General features: G+C 43.2%; 1 protein-coding gene across 3 annotated transcripts in view; it reads right to left on the bottom strand.

The window, feature by feature from the left end:
• Positions 1 to 2,324: 2,324 nt before the first annotated feature.
• The window catches only part of NBR1 (NBR1, autophagy cargo receptor), a 32,945-nt gene continuing 14,362 nt past the window's right edge, over positions 2,325 to 20,907 (bottom strand). For all 3 annotated transcript variants that reach the window (XM_019550490.1, XM_019550488.1, XM_019550489.1), the window contains 11 exons: positions 19,316 to 19,603; positions 18,695 to 18,844; positions 18,231 to 18,306; positions 17,644 to 17,754; positions 15,874 to 16,032; positions 15,635 to 15,757; positions 12,489 to 12,846; positions 12,079 to 12,173; positions 10,319 to 10,397; positions 9,387 to 9,492; positions 2,325 to 4,808 (listed from right to left, as the gene is read on the bottom strand). In XM_019550490.1, coding sequence (XP_019406035.1) covers positions 4,632 to 4,808; positions 9,387 to 9,492; positions 10,319 to 10,397; positions 12,079 to 12,173; positions 12,489 to 12,846; positions 15,635 to 15,757; positions 15,874 to 16,032; positions 17,644 to 17,754; positions 18,231 to 18,306; positions 18,695 to 18,844; positions 19,316 to 19,603 — 1,722 coding nt within the window. In that variant the 3' untranslated portion in view covers positions 2,325 to 4,631. The remainder of the gene's footprint in view (positions 4,809 to 9,386; positions 9,493 to 10,318; positions 10,398 to 12,078; positions 12,174 to 12,488; positions 12,847 to 15,634; positions 15,758 to 15,873; positions 16,033 to 17,643; positions 17,755 to 18,230; positions 18,307 to 18,694; positions 18,845 to 19,315; positions 19,604 to 20,907) is intronic.

The raw sequence follows: 20,907 nt of genomic DNA, 5'->3' as shown, positions 1-20,907 counted from the left end.
AGCATATTGTGGTCAATGGCTCTCTGCCTTTTGGATCTCAGGTCATGTCGCAAAATGCCAGCTATTAGCTTTCTTTAGGTTCTTTGACTACAGAAAAATACAAGAACAAGTCTTCTGTAGCAAAGGGTTTAGAAGAACCACAACAGAGAAGAGTTTTGACACTGGATTTCTTTTTTTCAATCTCTATCATTTGACTACTGAGCTAACATTGCACGGTGGGCACCCTTGTAAGGACCTCACGGCACCCCCGGTCAGTGTGCCACGCATCCTGGTTGAGACTCACAGGTGTAGGGAAAGGAAGAGGTGTCTAAAGGATCCATGGCAGTGGCATCCACAGGTATAATTCTACTGTGCCCATATTCTTATTCTCTAACCTTTTTGGCCGATGTGCCATAAGGGAAGCTCTGCACTCTGCCCCCCGCCCCCCTTCCCTTACCCAATCTGTTGCCCTGCTCTGTGCTACTGTGCTCCCTCCCCTATCTGCCTCATGGCACACATGCCAGAGACTGACCACCCATGTTCTAGCTCATGTGTTTTACATTGGCTACATCAGAGCTTTTAATTGTCTACTGTTGCACTGCCCCTAGGTACAACACCCTAACTAACCACTTCTGTAGACTACGCAGAGGGCTACAGAATGCATCTTTTTTTTACTGCTGTGCTAGCTGTAAACTTATGTAAAAAGAGTTGCTCAGCAGCAGGAAGCTTTCATAGCACTTTCTTACTTGACCAGCATAGGTCATAACTGTAAGTCAAACAGAACATACCATATTTACTTAAATTGAAAACAACACCCCCCCCCCGATAATTAGATGCTGTGTATGAAAAAAAAAAAATCTATAAATGTTGGCCACCTCTGATTCATCCCCCACCACTGCTGAAGAGGGGCAGCCTGCCCCCCACTGCTACACAGGCCACCATAAGGTACAGAAATGGGTGGTATGGGTGTAGCATTTAGTTAAACCTTTAAATAATTTAGTTGAATCTAACACAAATTTAATTATTTGATTTCTGTCTTCTAGAAAGTAGCTGCTTGACTCTATTCTGTAATGCTTCCAGCTTGACACAAGTGAATAAACTTGGTATGCCCTGGGCATGAGAGGAATGGGCAAGGGGTGAGTGAAAAATGAATGGGAGTTTCTGCATGAGAAAAAGGAGAGATCAACTGTTTATATATGCAACTTGCCCCCAGCTTGGGCCTGCCCTCTCCTATAGTCCTTAGGCACTTTGTCCTTCTCTCCTTTTACCCTTGTAACCTGCTGGCAGGATCCATTGCTAGTCTGGCCTGGGGCACTGAGTGTTGCTGTTACTATGGGGTGGCTGGGGCCCTGTTCCCCAGTCTGAAGCATGGTTGAAGCCTGTTGGCACAGAGCAAGGGTAATGCTGGGGGGAGGGGAGAAAAGGGCCAAGCAGGAGAGCAGAGGCTGCTTACAAGGGGTGAGATGGAAGGGAAAGAGGCAGCAGGGGCAGATGGCAGGGTGGGGTAGTTAGTAGCTGCAGTTATGTCCCTAACCCCAGATAGGGCTGGTGCCTGAGCCATAGCAGACACCTGCCCCACACCCTTTCCTCCCCATGCAATTTTAAGAGTAACGGCTCCCCCCACCAACCGTTAAAAGTGGGGGGGGGCAGGAAGATTCTGGTCTTAGAATCAAGTAAATACAGTATATTAGAGAAGGAAAAGTAAGATTCCTGATTTACAGTTCTGCTAGATATTAAAAAACCCCCCACCCCAAACCAACCCAAAACTACTACAGAATCTGGAGTTGTGGATATGGTCAGTGGCAGCAGGAGGTCAAGTAAGGGCTGATAGAGCCCCAGTTACTCTCTGCATGCTTTGTATATTGCTACTGCTGTGGCCCTACCTCCTCAAGTGCTGGCCTTGCCACCTGCCCAATGCCAGAGCTGCCTGCATCAGAGCTGGGGCTGTTGTCACTATATGCCTCAAGCTGAAGCCACCCCATGCCCCAAGCTGGATCCAGCTCAGAGAGCCCCACAGTCCAGATCTGGCCCTAGGGCACAAAGTGAGTGTGATAGTCTGAGCTAGCTAAGTGACTTCTCTGCCCCAGGACAAGAATAATGTCCAATTTTATACACAAATAGAATAAGGTTATGCAAGTTAACCAAGGGACTGTTACAAGACTAGAGGGACTGATATATACTTTTTGTTAACCTGGTGCCTTTTTGTTAAAAGGGTATGCTAAATTAAATGAAAATTAAGACCCTCTAATGCCGAAATACCAATACTGTACTTAAGGCAGGAAGGATCGTACCGCCCCCACCCCCCCCATGTTAACTAGCAAACAGGTTGGACAAGCAGACAGGAAGAAGGGAAAAAGAAAAAAACATTTTTATTATTATGATTGAGAGATTTTCCTCCTCTTCTTCCCATCACATTTGAAGACTTTAAAGTGCTTATTCTAAATAATATACAGAGACTTTATTTGCACTATAGAGTATTATAAATATATCATGCATTCATTAACAAAATATACAAAGCCAACAGAAACATACCTTGAATTCTAGCATTTTTTTAACCTAAAAAAATATATATATATAAAATAAATCACCAGGCTACAAGAGAAGAGCTTAGATTTGTAATGGTAAAAGTAACCCAAGCATTTGGCTGTGGGTAAAAACTAAAGAGCCTTTGAAATACTGACATTTATAACTGCAATAAATCCATTTATTACAAATACTTTAGTGTTTTATTATGTGAAACAGCTCAAATGGAAAAATAAAAAGTAAGTGTAAAGGTACATAAAACAAGAAGAACTGCTTGCTGGGCAATCCTAGTCAAATAAGATGCCTCCCTGGCAAAATGGTTTGCCAGGTATTACAGGTCATCCTCCTTATTCTTCTGTCAGTGAAAGCAACAGTGGTTAGGGACAGGTTTTGCATAGGCTGGGACAAGTGCTGTATGTAAGTAATAGAGAAGTGTTAAGACAAACAAAATTTGTCAAGTAATGGAATTATCTAAATCTGGTCCAATGCAGAGAAAAGTATACTGGGAAGGAGTATTTTCTGTAAAATATTAAAAAAAAAACCCATTTAAACAGCATGTTGTCTTGCACTTCTATAAAAAAAATTAAAACAAAACTGTATGACACCATTAAAGTAATTGAAGAAAATATGCATCTTTTAAAGGACTACATTACAGATCTTTTCAGTTTATTTTACAGTTAATGATCATTTAATCAATCACAATACTGATACAGACTTAGCAAAACCCTGTCAAAATAGCAACACCTTACTTTGAACTTGCAGTGATCAGGATTTAATACATTTTAATTATTAGTGGTTTTAATTGCGCTGCAATTGGTGAATTTTTCTCCTCAACTAATGTAGCCAACACTACTGCCAGATCCAGGTTCCAAGGTATGATCTGCTGGCATGCCACTGCAGAGTAGTATATGTTAATGGTTTCTTGAGGATTACAGGAATCAAACCCTGACCTTGCTATGTGTTTAAATGGGAATTTTCCAGCTGTATCAAATACTATCCAAACCAGAATGGCACCCACGAAAGAGTGGGCCAGATCTCCAGAAATATATTGATAGCCTGGTCCATGATAAGAGACTGAACAGTTGATGCTCCTGGAGTTTACTGCCTTTTTGTACATAAACTTAACCAAAATCCCACCTCTGATGCTCCCTCCCTCATTCCCAATTATTACTTGAGTTCACCTTCCCCCACCCCAGTACAGGCTTTTACACATTCAAGTTTTCTCTATAATATCAAACAATCAAAAGGTCTGCACTGCAATAATTTAGAGAAAACAACAGTCAAACCTTCACTCTGCAGAGAGTCCCAAGGATTCTTAAAACATATGTATAAGCCTTATATTCCATTTTTAGTAATATTTTATATGGGCTGTATTTTGCTGAAGATAAATCTTGTACAATCGTTACTAGCAATATGCAACAGCTGCTGGTGAATTAGTGTCATAGTTCATTCCAATGCACTATTTTAATGCATTAAGTTTAAATTAACATTAGGTTTCAGCATTTGAAAAAAAAAAAAATTGACATGGTTTGTCTTGTGTGAACATTTTTTAAAGAAGTGTTTAGTATGCTTTTTATGTATGTATATAGTCTATCGTTACAGTACCATCATGCATTAGAAAAAAAATCAATTACTTAAACTGTCACTACAAGTGACATTCTGCTAGCTGTGGACAAATCTTACAGATAAGGCGAGATTTTACAGCAATGTCTGGCTTCTTTCCCTATGCTTGTTCACATTATGGTCAACAACATAAAGCTTCCACCTGTTTAAAAGTATCTTGCACACAATAAAAAAGGGGACGTTCTCATTTGTCCTGAAATTTAAAATCATTCTACTTGACTCCCAGGTACAAAGGGATTTAGTATCAAATCAGACTTTAAAACTTTTCTCCTACCTATCTGGTGTCTAAAGTAAAGTTAAAATTCTGGTCTGGTTCATAGAACTGCTGTGACAAGTGCTGCATTTAAGATTTCAGTGAAGGAATCAACAAGCGTATGACAAATTAAAACTTAAATGCTTCTACCCAAACAGCCCCAAAACAGAAGGAAACTGAGGAATAGCCTGCTGCTGCTGTGGTGTTTAATAAGAGTCTGCTCAAGAATGGGTGCTTCTGCCACCAGGAAGATTCAGTATCTGCTGCCATACCAGTCACTGTTATTGATCTGCAGCAATTCCGTTACTACTTGCACCATATTATAGTTGTGTTTCTTCAGCAGTCTCAGATTTAGCTGCCTGTCACAGAATCCCATCTCACACAGATTGGCTAAGAGAGTGGCAGTCTGCTCTTCTGTTGCTGTAGGCTGCTTAAAAAGGAGAGAGAGAAGAGGAGAGAGAAAGAACATTTTTTCAATTCAAAATACTTCAACTGATTTTAAAATTTCCTGGCTCAGGACAACTCAGAACACTGACAGTGCCCTCCTAATTTATCTGTAACAGATTATGGTGTTCTTGATGTCTTTAGATTACAGTAGGTGTATGACAGCATTGTCTCTGCAGTGTAATGAATAGGTTAGACCAGTGATTCTCAACCAGGGTGAGGTGTTAGGAGATAAATAGATAAACTAAGCAGGTAAGTGCAGGCTCAGGCTTGCTGCTGCCTAGAGATTCCCCCATCCTAAATGCCAGGCCCCTCTGCAAGGAAGTACGTACAGTAACCTATAAATTAGGTATTTGAAATTGGATGCCAATAAATTCACAAGAGATAAGGAAGAAAGACTACCTAAGGTCCAAAAAGGTTGAGAACCACTGGGCTACAAAAACACTTGTATGTGACAGTTTGGGTAGGGATATTCCTGGCTTGAGTAGGAGGTTGGATTAGGTGACCTTATGAGGTCCCTTTCAGCCCTACTTTTCTATTATTCTAGCTAAAAGGGCTTTGTTGGCATAGCTTAGTGTTTTTCAACCAGGGTACTACAAAACCCTTTCAAGTGTGTCACATGCTTCCTAGAGAGCCGAATCAGGAAATGGGTATGGCAAGAGTGCCCACTCTTACTGCAGTCCTTCCCAGTCTGACCCCATACACTGTCTCCTGGAAAGAGGTACATGGGACAGATGACAGGCACTCTTACTATAACTATTTCCTGATCTAGTTCTGCAGGAGACATGTGGTACATTTCCACATGGCTGCAGTGGTAGAAACAGCACCCAAATTAAGAACCACAAATTTAGGTAGCTTGGGGGACAGGGAGGTATCCTGTCCCTTATTCTGTCCTTTTAATATTTTTTTAAAACAGAGTTCTCTACGGGAGAAACCCATTATATGAAGAGTTTGGTTATTGGTGTGTGCAATCACTTTACCACAAAATGCTTTTGATTAGAGTGCTTGAGGACAATAAAATATCTACATGACACTGGCTAGGACAGGCAAAGCAGCTTTGAAGTTTCAGTGTAAAATCTATAGCTATATAATTTACAAACATGATCCTATGTTTTACAAATTCTTTTTAGTAATAACACAGAGCCTCAGAGCCCTACTGTAAAACAGTATAAAAAAATGCTGCCTCTGGTTTCAAAGGTGCTGTGATGTATGCCTTTGGACTTGGGTTGGTAACTGAATGACACTCTATGGGACCTGACTCAGCATTACAGTGATTCTCAATTGCAGCATTGTCAAATTCAAAAAAAGTTACAGGAGGTGACCTGACTAGAAAGAACCACTGGCACAACTGAATTAATACAGACAGATCAGCAGACCTCCTTAGCAGAGATGCAGCTTCTAGTAGTAAAAGCTTTTGGGAGTATAAGTGGCATCTATAGCTATAGTGCTCAACCTCAGGCCAACAGCACTCTGTAAGCCACAACAATTAAATACTGCCACTGCTTCTCCATTGCAAAATTGCCCAACCTGTGCAGAGCCCTGCAGATCTGATGACACAGACCTGCACATGGGGTTGGGAGAGCTCATAAGGCTGGCCCAACATCCTGCCAAAGGGCCTAGAAGGTTGAGGACCACTGGTCTACCCAGTAATGGAATACATGCCAACATAACTTTATCAAATAAGGGTATGATATTCTTTCCCCACCCCCACTCCACCCTCATTGTTATGCTGACAAGGCTGGAAAATGTGATTGCATTTTAAAATGCATCTCCAAGGATCACAATGTCTCCAAGGAGAAGCCTGTGTGCTACCAATGACCCTAAGCAATGCCACCTGGAGTTCTGAACTCCTGGTAAGATCACCCATGGCAGCAAGGTCAAAAGCAAGGTTTCCAGACTAACAGTGACCCAAAAATAAAAACAATTTAAAAGGGTCTTCAATGGCAGAACAGTCAGATGAAGCAAGAATACTTCACAGTGGCTGCAAAGGTGGAAGAAGGCTGCAGTGGAACAGAAACCTCCAGTTGTCTAGATTTTCCTTGCTATCAAATTAAGGTTTCTTATTCTATAAGGAAAGTATCATATGGTTGCTGATGTGCAACAAACAGCATCCCCATCTTAAAATGAAACTGTGCAGGAATCTTCTTTCAATACCAGGTCCTATGGTGATGGATAAGCAGCAATGGGGGCAGGTGCTAGTGATTACTTAAAACCCCTAGTCAGACATACACAGATGATGACTGTATGATGGCTGTTTTTGTACTTAGAACCAAGATACATGTACGTGTACAATTTGGCAGCTGTGATCATGACTGAACAGGACTATTTAGGATCCACTCTGCTCACACTGTACTGGCAGAGGGCTAGAAAAGGTGCCCTAAAGCAGTCTGTCAGACATTTCACCTGACTGGAAAAATGCATCCAGTAGGATCGCTACCTGCAGTCCAAATCAAATAATGACGTTTGCAACCTAGAACATCCACACCCCAATAGACAACCCTAACAGTGATCAACTGGAGCAAAGAACAGCACTTGTGGCCAGAGACTTGCATGATTTGATACTGACATTGCTATACTTAGTGAGACCATGATGTGCAGACCATGATGCGCAGGAGTGGGACAGCTGACAGAACGTGGCAATGGGTACACCATTTTTTTTGTAAAGGAAAGGCTGAAAGACAGATACATCCATAGCAGTGGTTCTGCTTTCAAGACCAAGATTGTTACTCAGTGAGCAGCTCGGGGCTATTCATCTTCAACTGACCAGCAGACAATATGCAACAGTCACCATCACATACACCCCAACTTGTGATGAAGATGAAACAAAAGAAGAACACTATTCTAAACCTGAGCAAGATCTATCATCTGTTCCAAAAATGGATAATTTTTTCTTGGTGATTTCAATGCTAGTGTGGACAAAGACTCTGAGCTACAGAATGGAACACTTGGAGAGGAAGGCGTGGGAAAGGTCAATTCAAATGGAATTTTTCTCCTGAGCAAGCGTTTGGATCATGATCTCATCACAAATGCCTTAGTCCACCAAAACAAGTAAAAGACATCATAGATACTGGTTATACGTCATAGTGCGTGCCCAGAATTTCCATAACGTCCATATCACCAGAAATACAAGCAGCACAGAAGACAGACAGCTGGATGGATCATCGTTTTATATGTTCCATCATGTGCATTCATGCTACCCCAAAATGACAAATAAAAGCAGCAGCCAAGCAAGAATTTGAGTATGGAGTGCTTGAAAGACCCTGCTAAAAGTGAGAATCTACAGCAATACCTCAGTGACAAACTCTGGCCTTGCTGATGATCTTGACACCTTTGATCACTGGGAAGACAAGGTGTGCGAAGACTGTGATTTAATGAGGATAGGGAAAGTCAAGTTTTCTTTGACACAAACATGAGCATCTTCAAAGTATGGCAGAAAAACATCAACTCCAAGCAAAAGTAAGACATTTATCACATTAAAGTCTAGACCCAAAGGAAAAATTCGAGAGTGAAAGAACAAGTGATGGGAGGAGAAAACACAAGAAATCCAAGAAGTTTGCTGACAGCTATGACATGCAGAGTTTCTTCAGCACAACCAAAGCCATCTATGGGCCAAGCACACAGAGAGCTGTCCCTCTGAGGTCCAAGAATGGAACACAGTCTTTATAAGGCAGCTTTAAAAAGGCAACAGTCTTTAAGAGACAGCACCATCAATGAAGGTGGAAAGGGCACTTTCAAGAGATTCTAATGTTGAAGACAATATCAAAGCCATTCCACAATGCCTCATTAGATCCACCTTTCAGATCCACTAACTTCTGAAGAGACTTTGAAAGCCATTAAGAAGATTAAGAATAAAACACTGTGGTCCTGATGGAATACTAACTGAAACTGATAAGCAAGGTGGAAAAAAGCTCTCGCCCCAACTATATGTTATTAGGAAAAAATGGAAACATGAATAGATTCTAGAACTGTTACCATATTCAAGAAGAGCACAGATTGGTTTACAGCAATTACTGTGGTATGGCACTCCTGTCTATAGCTGGGAAGATCCTTGCCTGCCTTCTCCTTAATAGATTCATTTTCCAATCTGTTGAGATTCTATTCAAGTGCCAATGTAGTTTTATACCTCTCAAAGATGCAACGGATCTGATTTTTGTTGCTAGATAGCTACAAAAAAAGTGCCATGAGCAACACTGAAATTTTTACATGGCCATCATTGACTTAAAACCTTTGATTCAATCAACAGAAAGGCCCCAATGAGATCTGGATGCCCACCAAAATTTGCTACTATTAATTCTTCACAACATGACAGAAACTGTTCTAAGCAACGGCTGGGAAACAGATCCCTTCACTATTTGAACTGGAGTCTAATCATCTGCTAAGATTACTTGGCTTTCCAAAAGATGTAAACAATGAAGTGGTGACTAAAGCTGCAGTTGAAAGGAGTTACCATTTAGTATTTTGCTGCTAAAAAAGTACGAGTTTTTGCACTGAAAATGAACCCTATGCAGAATTTTAACAAATTCACAGATTTCACAGTATTTTTAGTTTTGAGGCAGAGACTTGCCTGTTCTACAATGGGTGGTCCAGCAAACAGTGCTTTGTAGGCAGAAGCAGCAACAGACAAAGCCCCTTTAACAAGCCCTCCTGCAATGCTGTTTCCCTGGGGATGTCTGTGGAAAAAATGTATTTGGTGTCAGTCAAGCATGCATTTCACCCAATCGGTAGATATGAAACATTTTAGTAATAAAATGGAGAAAGATATGGCATTATGCGAATAAAATAAAGAGTTCTGAAGTTCAGCCTATTTCTATCAGGAATGTGTTTTTATGAAAATTCATTTAACTTTTCCAAAACTAACCTTCCCAAAATGTAACTACTATATGCAGAGCAGTAAGTGTACCCAGCCAGAGAGATTTGTAAGAGTTATATGTAGATATACAGCCTATCAAAACACCTTCAAAAGAACACCCAGACTGACCAATATTTCTGGTCTGTACTGGTTCTCTTTTACTCAAACTATTCTACCCAACAGAATGCCTGTATTGCATTTAGATTGTGCCACTCTTGCTCCTAAGCAGAGCATATTCATTCTCACCAGGTCTTATTTTAAATCTTTAAGGTCTACTGGTCTTTACCAAACTCTTAGGAAACAAACTGGATTTTCAAGAGAATTCAGCTCCAATAGAAGCACATAAGCAAGAGAGCAAGATTCAGTTCTCAGCAACTCTGGACCCTTAAATTTAAATATTTAAATATTAACTATTTTGAAAGCCTAGTCCTAAATAATTGATCAACAATTGCCAAAACATGGAACAGAACTTTGATAATACATGTTGTTTCACCTCCGTCTCCACAGGCTACAAGGAGAGCTTAAATTTTTTTTTTTTTAAAAAAAGCAGTCCCCTTTTGTACTTGCTCAAATGAATGAAGCAGTTCTTGGCTCAAAAGGAAGTCAAGGCACACTTTTGAAACCATGATGGATCTCCATTTCATTACCTTGAGTATTCTGGGAACTTCGATTTATTATTTATGTTTTCTAAAGGCTCCGTTTCAAGAAAATCTTCAGTTCTGGGCTCTAGAAGAGAAATCAAAAACAAGTGAACAGGTGCATCTAATAGTCATGCTAGAGATGCAATAGGTGAAGGTGAATAGAAATGAGTAAACAACATTCCTAGAGTTCATGTGCAACTAGTATACGTGTTCTTAAGCACCATGAAACAGCCTCTCCTGAAGTTTAATGTACAGAAAACAAAAGTCAAGATACCTGGTAAATGGTAATACAGCTATATAGATCATAATCAAAGGAGAATGAAAGAAATGAATGTCTCTTAGGAACAAAACAAGTCACATATTCAACCAGCCTTATTAGTCCTACTACATGGAATTAGGTACTCTAGGAGTCTATATTCTAATTCACCTTCACATGCCTATATCAGACCTGTGTATCCAAGTAACAGCAATTTTTGGCATTTATCCAGAGGCTGGATTCCACTAGCACCAATGTGGTGGTGGCTGGGAAAGAGAAGAGTAGCCTTTTCACCTTTTAAGCCAGACTATTGGCAAGAACAGCTGGGCACTACATGTTGTATTTAACATTCATCAATTAAAAAAATAAATGGAGAAGCAGCCCTGGGAAAGTTTCTAACTCACTGGAAACAGAGGCCCAAGCTGGAACACAAGACCTTCTTCCTAGGGCAATGTCCACTTCACTAAGCCATCTCTTCCTTCCTGGGCCCACATACCTTCTCCTTGTGGCTGCCCAGTAGACCTGCTTCAGGAACAAGTGCCATCACTACCAGACTATACAAAAAATAGGATGGTATTCCCCCTTTGGTATCAGAACACTCACTAGTCAGTTTGAGGTTTTTTTGGTTTTTTTTAAAATGACTTTTCAGAATTTACCAGCATTCCACATATGGCTGGCTAATTCAGTTTCCTTTGGCACATACACAGTCAGTGGTGCAGACTACTGGACACGTTCAAGAAAGGAACTCATTCTGGACAGGGGGTCAGACTTGATAATCTAATAGGTCCCTTCCAACTCCAACATCTATGAAACTATGAAATGCAGGGCAATCATAATTAGGAGAAATCCAAACTGCACCTGAAGTGCCAAAAATGCAGTTATGCAAGTGCCATACAAGTTCACAAAATTGTTAAAGCGTCTTATGACCTCCAAGGCCCTAAAAATAATTCTAGCCCTCACTACAGCTGACTTTGTGCAGTCTTACCTCAGTGCCTTACACCCTTCTGCTCTTTCTGCTTACACCCTTTAGCCAAGCTCAAGGCTTCATTTGCCACTTTCTCCTAAAGTCTTCTTCGCATCTTCCATTCTACTCTTTGCAAATAGATCTTGTTTTGAGGTGATGCACCAAACCATTATACTTGTGCTTAATTAAGTCCCTCCCCTCAGGCACACTTCTTTGCTCAACATTTGAGGCACATTTCTTTGCTAAACAAGAAGATAGCCATTAGCTTTATAAGATTTATATATAAATGATCTGTCTGCTTTTCAAAGTGCCATTCTGCTTGTGAGCTAGCATACTGCCTTCCTGCCTTTTCTTTCAAAATATTTAAATTTTTTGGAGCAGATTACTTTTAACAAGTACCATTAACTACATGGACTAATCTTTAGCATTTGGTACTTGGTTTAGCACTATAGTTTTTCCTTTTGACAGTGGTTTCCAAAATTTGCTGTGTGTAAGCAATGGAAGAAGCAATCTCATATGGAAGTTACTGCTTATACCAGTAAATACCTTCTCTTATTTGATCAACAGGAGTTGAAATGATTTCTTCAGCAGCTGACAAGCTTGGCTCTTGAATGTTGTGAATCTGAAGAGAGGATGGATCCCTGTGGAGGGGGCAGGGGTGGGGAAGGAAGAAAAACCCTATAAAAATAAAAACAAAAACCAAACAAAACCATCCCTTCCCTCTCCTCATCTGCACCTTCTGCTTGATAGTCATCACAGGCTTTCAAGGAGATACTCAACTGAGGATATCACTGGGGTATTGCTTTTAAAATTTTTATGGCACAGTTGCAAACCATGTCAGTTTGCACCCAAGGCTCAGTTCCACTGGCCAGGACCTTCCACAGAACGCTTAAAATCAAGTGAATACAATTTAACATAATTTGGTTCACATCACAAACAGATTTCTCCCTTCATACCTTTGCTGTTGAGGTACAGTGCCGACCACTTCTGGAGTCAATGGTACTGTGTCCAGGGTCTGTGAAGTTGTTAAAATATCATTGATATTTTGGACCTGTAGCTGGCCTTCACCTTCAGGAACCAGAACCTCCATATCAGTCTCTAATGCTTTTTCCATACTGGGCTGAGAGAGAGCAGAGCTGTACATAGACTCCCCTAGTGGACGACTGGTATCAAAGCACTCAGGAAGGATAATGATATAATCCTCTGAAGCAGAAGACCCCTGGCTTTGAACTTCATCTTTCACATCCTCCTCTTCATCCTCACAATCATCAGTTTCCTCACTGATATTTGACCCTTCAGATATGGCACATTTCTCTAATAGAGAAAAAAAAAAAAAATACGCACCTAAAATTTTGCCATTAACTCTGGATGACCTGCCTGCCAAAGTTAGCTTTCATCTACAAACTCAGAAACAAGTACAGGATATCATCCAATTTTACATGTGCACAAGAGAATAAACATGCCAGATTATCAACTGACAAGAAAAACTACCTTGTTTAAACTACTCCATGGCAGTGGTCCCCAACCAGTGGATTGGGGAGCCTCTTTTGATGGGGGAGTCTTTTTGACCTTTGAATCCGGGAGCCTCTTTTAGTTGATCCTGGGCTGGGGGCATGTGCGCATGCGCCCAGCCCCACCAGCCTAGCTCGAGAAGGCCAGATCGAGAATCCTATGGTGAGGGAGGGAGCAGGGCTAGAGCTGGGACCTTGATCTGCTCAAAACAGCCCTTTCTCTTCCCCTTGCCCCTTCCCCCAAAGACTTACCTGCTGGGGGGGAAGGGGAGGGCAAATATTTTTTTCTCCCTCTGCCTCAATCTGCTCCCCCCATCCCTCCTTACCTGCTAGGCACACGGGGGGGGGGAGAGAATGGGACTGCAGTACATCTTGGGTTGCTTTTAAAATTCCAGAATTGATCTTCTACTTTGAAAGGTTGGAGACCACTACTCTACGGCTTGGGAATGAATGCGCCACTTTGTCCTTGCTGCTTGCCTAGCATCCTCTATATAGATGTGGCTCTGTTTACAGCAGAGGCAGGCAAAATACAGCTCATGGGCCACATCCAGCCCACCAGACACTTTCATCCAATTCATGGTGTCCATCAACAAATTGTACTCTGCCTAGTCCTTCTACCTATAAGGGTGACAGCGAGATGCCCAGGTATATACCCCCACCCCCAACATACCTTATTGTGCCTTGCTTCTATCCTTAAGGGAAGAGGGGCCCAACCAGCACACAGTTTCTGGGGGGGGCTGCTGTTGCCACCAGGGCCGTGCTCTGATTCCCCAGTGTCCCATTGGCTCCGGACAGCAGGCAGGGAAAGTGGCAGGGGCAGAGTTGGGGGGGGGAAGCAGAGTTGCAGCTGGGTCGGAGCATCGAGCTGGGGCTGGTGACAGCATGGAGCCTGTGTCCGGGGGGAGGTGGCAGCACAGAGCTCGGGTGGAAAATGTGTAGTGGGTGTGAGGGAGGGTGGAAGGGGACCCCACCACGTTCCATCCATGGCAAGCAGCACAGGCAGGCAGACAGCAGCAGCACCAACAGAAGCAGGCAGGGGTGCTCAGGGTACTTGTGCATGGCTTTGGCCAGCACCGAACATCGCAGTGAGCAACACAGCCCACGCCAGGCAGTTTCTATCACAGACACTCCCCACTGCACACACACAGCCCCTGCACACGTGTGTCACAGGAGGGAAGCCTCATATGCTGAAGCCACCTGGGGTAGTGAAGGCAGCCAGCTCCAGCACCTGGGACTTCCCTCCCCTGCCGCATGGGTGTGGGTACTGAGAGTGCCCACTATAGAGACCATTTGGCAGGGGCTGCACAATGTGCAGCACTGGCCCTTCCAGGTACCAACACCAGCTACGAGTGCCCCAGCCTGCTTCTGTGCCATGGGGTGTACATAGGGGGTCCCCATGCCCCCCACCCAGCACTCATAACCTCACATATCCTGTGCCCCCACACCCACCACCCAGCACTCAACCCTGCATACCCTGTCCCCTCACACACAGCCACCCCTCAACCCCCCAGATGCAATATACAAGAATAAGAATATATTTGAGTTATTATGCAATCACCTCTATATACAGCAGACAAACAAATCATGATACAAATATGTTTTGTAATAAAATTCAAATATGTTATAGTAGATGTTTGACTTTTTGTGTATGACTTTGTTTATTTCTGGTTTCCAGATGGCAACCCCCACTCTCAAAAAGGAGCATTTCCAGGGGCAAGGAGAGGGACTTCCAGTGGCAAAGGTCAGGGGTTAGGGGTGGAACTTCTATGCCCAAGATGGTGACCAGGGAGTGGGGCAACTGTCAAGGGGCAGGACTATCTATGCAGCCCTCAAAAGCTCACCATACCTCATTAAGCAGCCCTCCATCTAAAATAAAATTGCCTGCCCCTGGTTTATAAGTGAACCTTGAGGGGCAGAGGTGACAAACTAATACTCCTAGGTACTACAAAGAGGAAAAACATCCCAAAAGTGACTGAGTTAGTGTAACTTCAAGGTAACAAAGATCAAATAGAGCCTGCAACTTACTCTTCAGGGTTTAAAAAAAAAGCACCTTAGCCCAGAGGGAAAAAAAAGTGAGGAGATACAGAAATTAGATAGATGATATTATATATAGATGACCTCAAAACACAAACCAGGCACACTCATTACAGCAAAGGACTCAATAACTAATCCCATTTTCAAATTTAAGATCAACCTGTATCTTGACACAATTCTCAGCTGCTCACACAAAGCCAAGATGTGTTGCCTTCTAGATGGGTGCATCAACGTAAGCGCCAGCTCTACCAAGTGTAGACAACAACTTGAACAGGGAATTCAAGTGTTCACTAATACCACTCCTCACACCTCTCATCTTGGTTTCATTATTAAAGACACAAATTGGTTTCAAATATTTGTTCAGAACAACAGTACAGATTTATTAATGACACACTGACTTTTTGATGATGCTGATCAACTTCCATACAATTCTATAAAAATTTTGGACCAGCATTCATCCCAAATCTCTTGCCATACCTACATTCATAGTCCTTCTCACAGAATTCATCATGGGCTTAGTTACTGAGATGGAACTCTGACCCCCAACCTTCACTCACCAAACTCATTTCCTTCTATTGTCTCTGTTTGCTGGGGTTTGGAAGTGGGACTACTTTTTTCCTTAACAGGTTCTTCATTTTTGACATTATAACTGAAGGCTTCTTGTAGCATTTGCAGAGAGTCTAATAAAAGAAACAGAACAATTAAAAGTTCACAGCAATCTTCAGTGTGAGGTATTTTGCTACCAATGCTCAGCCACACAACATTAAAGCCCCAGAAGCCAGAATAAAGTACTCACTCTGCAGAGATTTCTTCCTTTGTAGGGGCTGATGGTCAGGTGCAGCATCCAGCGTGAGAGAGCGAATAACAGTTTCACAGACAAACTGAGTCCCACTCATATCTTCCTCCCCCTCCTCCTGGTTCACTGGATGTTCAGCCTTCAGTTTCATGTGAGCATCTGCAGGACAGCAGATTTCAATGACAACTTTGCAAGCTACAAGTGATGGTATGTTAACAAGGCTACATGAGAACATTTACCTATACATTGAATGAAACACTCCCTGGACAGCTCGCACACATTTCTCTCAAAATAGATACTTTCCAGAATTCACTTCACTTAAATGTGAATGAACAGTTCTGGGAAAGAAACTGCTGTACATGAGCATAATCCAGTGCACAGATGTGGCAAGGAGGTTCCAAGTTCTGGATGAATTCCCTTAGCGAGTATAGGAGAGGTCATGAGTAGGGGTGCACTGACATTTTTTGGGCTGATACCAATGGCCAATTATTAACGAGTCATATCAGCCAATACCAATCCAACTGCCGATACGCAACCCAGCAGCTTGGAGAACAGCATCCAGCTGGTAAAGTCTGATGTGGGGGACAGAGCAGGGAGGGAAGGGGCATGGAAAGGGCAGATTGAAGCCCCGGTGGTGAGGAAAGGAATGGGGCTGGGGCAGGCACTGCCCAGCTGAGGTATGGTGCAGGAGAGAGCACTGAACAGCTTGCGCAGGGGACAGGAGGCGAGTCCTACTGCTGCGCACACCCTCAGGGGAACCATGGGGGGTATGTGTTCCCTGGATGTATACAAAGGGCAAGGGCAGGCTGGAGCCAGGGGCTGCGCTTGGGGCAGGCAGCAGCAGTGCTGGGAAGGGTGGCTACAGGGTGGGGGGTTGTCACTTCAAAATTCACCATAGCCCCACCTTTGCAGCACTGCTGCTGCCCAGCCCTAGCACAGCCCTCTGCCCCCGCCAGGAAGAGGCTGGTGCAGCCCCTGGCCCACAGTGGGCAGCCCACCCTCACCCCACACACAGATTTGGGGGGTACACACCCAAGGACCCCCCAGGGATGCATGCAGTAGCGGGATCCACCCGCCCCCCAGATGAGCTGCTCCAGCTTCATTTCGTGCCCTGCCCCCATCCCTCCCTCACTGCAGAGGCCACCACCTGCTCCCCCCAGCCAGACTTACCAGATGGATACTGCTCTCCAAGCTGCCAGGCTGGCCACGTGCATGCATGCAGCATTTATCAGCAACATTATTGGCCACATTAGCTAAAAAAGCCGATAGCCAATAATGTCAATTTTCCTTTTAAAAAACGGTGCCAATACAATATGTATGGATCAATGTATCAGTGCACCTCTTGTCATGACAAGATTCTCTCACGGTTCTTCACGTTATTTTACATCCATTGAGAATCTGGTCTTTTACCTCCAAGAAGCAAGCAATCTATGACTGGGAGTGGACCAGTAATGATAGGCTGAGTCAGACATTTTTGTCTGCTTTTCCATAAGAGGATTAAGTAAAGCAAAAATTTATTTAATGTCACTAAAGCAGACTGAACCTGAAGATATTAGAAAAAGCATTGGTGCGTTTCCCTCCAAGCTATTTTAGACTACCACTGCATTTTAAGACAACAAAAAGGCTACTCAGCCTGTATCTGAAGATACATATTGCTGCATTTGATCGCGGCAGCAGGATGGAATTCAGTTTTTATTTACACAAACTTAAGCTTGTATCAGTCTAAAGAAAGTTGGCACATTCCTGGGCACTCCCAGGGTCATTGCTTACCAAGCAGTGGTTTAAATCCACTCCCTTCATTTTCCTCCTCTATCTGACCCAAGCCAGGTTTCTCTATCAGGGGGCCATCATGCGGTAGAGGTGACATGCATGGAGTCATGTCTGGAGGTGAAAAAAAAGAAACAAAGATTTTATTTAAAGGAGAAAACACATTTCTTGCCTCACAAGTGGCCGGTTCTCAAGCAACTAGCCATTTTTAGGGATAAATAGCAGCCTAAAAGTCTGTGCAGTACAAATATATCTCAGAAGATAATTTGGTAAGAAAAGCAACCTTTATCAAAAATCCTTTACTTTTTTCATAGTGAAGCGCAGGTGAAAAAAGTATGCCAAATGTGAAAATACAAGCAGCCTTTCAAATTCTTTTTTTTGGGCTATAGCAAAAGATAGATTAGTAAAATACAGAAAAGATTTGGACCTGAGAAGACAGGTGCCTTGAAAGGTAGAGCCTCTAGGAGCAGGTTGCCCAATGGCTCTTCCATTGTCAATGACCCAGACCCAACAGAATAACTTTTAGGCTCTTTTGTTCAAGTATCAGCTGGAACGGTGGCATCTGTACATTAGGATGAGAAGATTCTTACCAACAGGTGTATTGTGGGGCACTCGTTCCAGTTCCTGCACAATGTTAATGTCCAGCAGTTCAAAAGACAGCAAATCCTAAAGGAGGCAATCCCAAATGATATCCATTAGTTGGCCCTGTGATGTACACCTACACATAGGGTGTAATGTTAGTAGGCTATTATACTGTAAGTCCATTCCGTTCTTCTAAATACTTAGTTTGGTTTCAGATAGCAGAAAGGTGGCAATCTTAAATTGGTATCTGGTCAGATAACCTAACTACCCCTCTTGTTAGTAGGCAAGGAAAGGCTACAAGGAGGCCTACATACATCATCATCGAAACAGTTTTTACAGTGTAATATGACAAGGGGAGGTGCCAGACATTCCCTTGGCTACTGCAGCAGCAGCAAGTTGCCGTAACTGGCTGATTCAGGAAAATACTTTTAATGAAAAGTGCCCTTTATTCACCCAAAATCTAGTATTTTACCTGAGCAGTAAGGAGATCAACTGAAGGAATGTAAAACTCTCTCTCACTGTGTGGATTTTTAATCTTCAAAGGAATAGCTGGTACTGGTAAATCTGCCAGTTCCATCACCTCAACAGCCTGCTGGGCATCTGCTTCTGATGAGTAAGCCACCTGGAGAAACCAAAAAAAAAAGAAATATGTGCCTCTAATATATGTACCTTGGATACTAGAAGTCTGAGAAGCATTCTGACTGCATTTCATGTACTTGTGTTGTACAGGGGACAGCAAAAATAATATTAAACGGCCTCCTCCCTCCCACTCTGAAGTTATAACAGTAGATGAAAATATTACAAGAAATATGTCCTGCAAGGTTTAAGTTCACTGATTATATTTTACTGAAATGAGGATTAGTGAAAGTAAAATTTCAGTGCATATTACTGCACTTTAAGAATCAGAAACAGGTAGGAGGGCAGATAATTGAAAGAATCCTTAATGAAAGCTACTACCAACAAACCACTGAAACCAAAAGATTTTTCTTAATAAAAATTATTTTTAATACCAATAAAGGTATTTTCCTGATGGCCTTTTAAAGGGCTCAGGAAAATACCAGATAATGTCAAAACAGCAGTTTGGGATACTTGCCTCTTTTTTACAGGAAACGTTATCCTTTTGACTGGTACTAAAAGTCTTTTGATTACTTTCTAGACAAGCAATGGCTGGGAAGGAATCCACAACAATACTGCACCAGATCCTGGGCCCAAATTGCTCTCCCTTGTGTGACAGCCGCCAGTGAGAAGTGTAGGTCCCTTCTAGAGCAGGAGCAACAAACTCAACTGAAACAGTCCCCACTTGCCCTGCTGCAAGAGATGGCACCAACACGTCTTTTTTTTCAGAGGATGCCAAGGTCAAATTTCCCCACATAAATTTCAGCTGGAGGATTTAGATGGAAGAAAACACATAACAAAACAAACAAGTTATTTTACTTGCAATCGGTCAACTTCCCCTACGCTCACTAACTCTATAGGACCTTTCAGCAGAGAAGCTCAAAGTGCTCTCAGCCTCCCTCAGTTTGCCACAACCAGAAGCTTTACTATCTCTCTAAGTAGATGAAGACTATTGCAAAAATGAAAAAGTAATATTGATCTTTTAGTTTGAAATTCAAACCCAGATCACTGATAGATGAAACTATCTGACATCAGGAAAAATGTATGCCATAGCTTGAGCTACGTCTGAATTAAGAACTATGCTACAAGATCTTCCTTGGTAAGTTATTTCTTTAAATTACATGGCCTTTGTTTGTGTGATGAGGGGCACCTGGATACAGAACTCCCTGCAAAACACCTCTTTATTGAATTAGTAAAGCCAGTCAGGATCTGAAAGTGTGTTTTTGACCAGTCACAACTGAAACCACTAGAGGTGCACTGATGAATTGGTCCAATACTGGATTAGCGCCGATATAAAGAAAATAAAGAGCATCGGAAAACAGCTTTTTTTTTGCTTGGGGGAGCCAGTAAGTGCCCCATGCATATGCAGCCACAGTACAGCACTACAAGGGAGCTTCCCTGTAGCTCTCCACCCTCAGTGAAGCCTTCAGCCTGCTTACAGATAGACTCACCTTGATCAGCTGTTGCTGCCATGCAAGCTGCCCACATCCCACAGGCACAACCCAGCAGCTTGGAGAGCTGCGTGCAGCTGGTAAATTTGTTGTGGTGGACAGGACAGTGCAGTGGCAGATAAAGGTCCCCGCAGTGAAGGAGGGAGTAGGGATGGGGGGGGTGCGTGGGGAGGGGGCTCCTGCTGCTGCATGCATCCTGGGAGGGCATGGGGGTGTGTGCCCCCTGGATCTGCACAGGGCAGGGCAGGCTGCCACTGGGGTGGTGCCAGGCTCTTTCCAGCAGGAGGCTAGGCTAGGCTGTGCTGGAGCAGGCAGTGGTGGTTCCGGGTTTGGGGAGGGCTACAGCAAATTTTGGGGTGGATGCAGCCCCACCCACAGCCCCCTCTGAGCACTACCGCCCACCCCGAGCCTGGTGGGAGGCTGGACCAGGCTGTGAAGAGGCCGGTGCAGTCCTGGCCCCAACCAGGGAGCCTGCCCTGCCCCATGCAGATCCGGGGACAGAAGCACCCCCCGCCCCCACGTCCTCTGGGGCTGTGCACAGCAGTGGGAGCCACTCCCCCCTCCCCACACAAGCTGCAGCTCTGTTCTGTACTCCAACCCCACCCCGGACAAGCTACAG

Source organism: Crocodylus porosus, unplaced genomic scaffold (genome assembly GCF_001723895.1).
Source record: "Crocodylus porosus isolate Cpor-Errol unplaced genomic scaffold, CroPor_comp1, whole genome shotgun sequence".
In the NCBI taxonomy this organism is placed as follows: domain Eukaryota; kingdom Metazoa; phylum Chordata; order Crocodylia; family Crocodylidae; genus Crocodylus; species Crocodylus porosus.
Note: the sequence above shows the minus strand (reverse complement) of the source record. Positions and strands in the feature narration are given on the sequence as shown.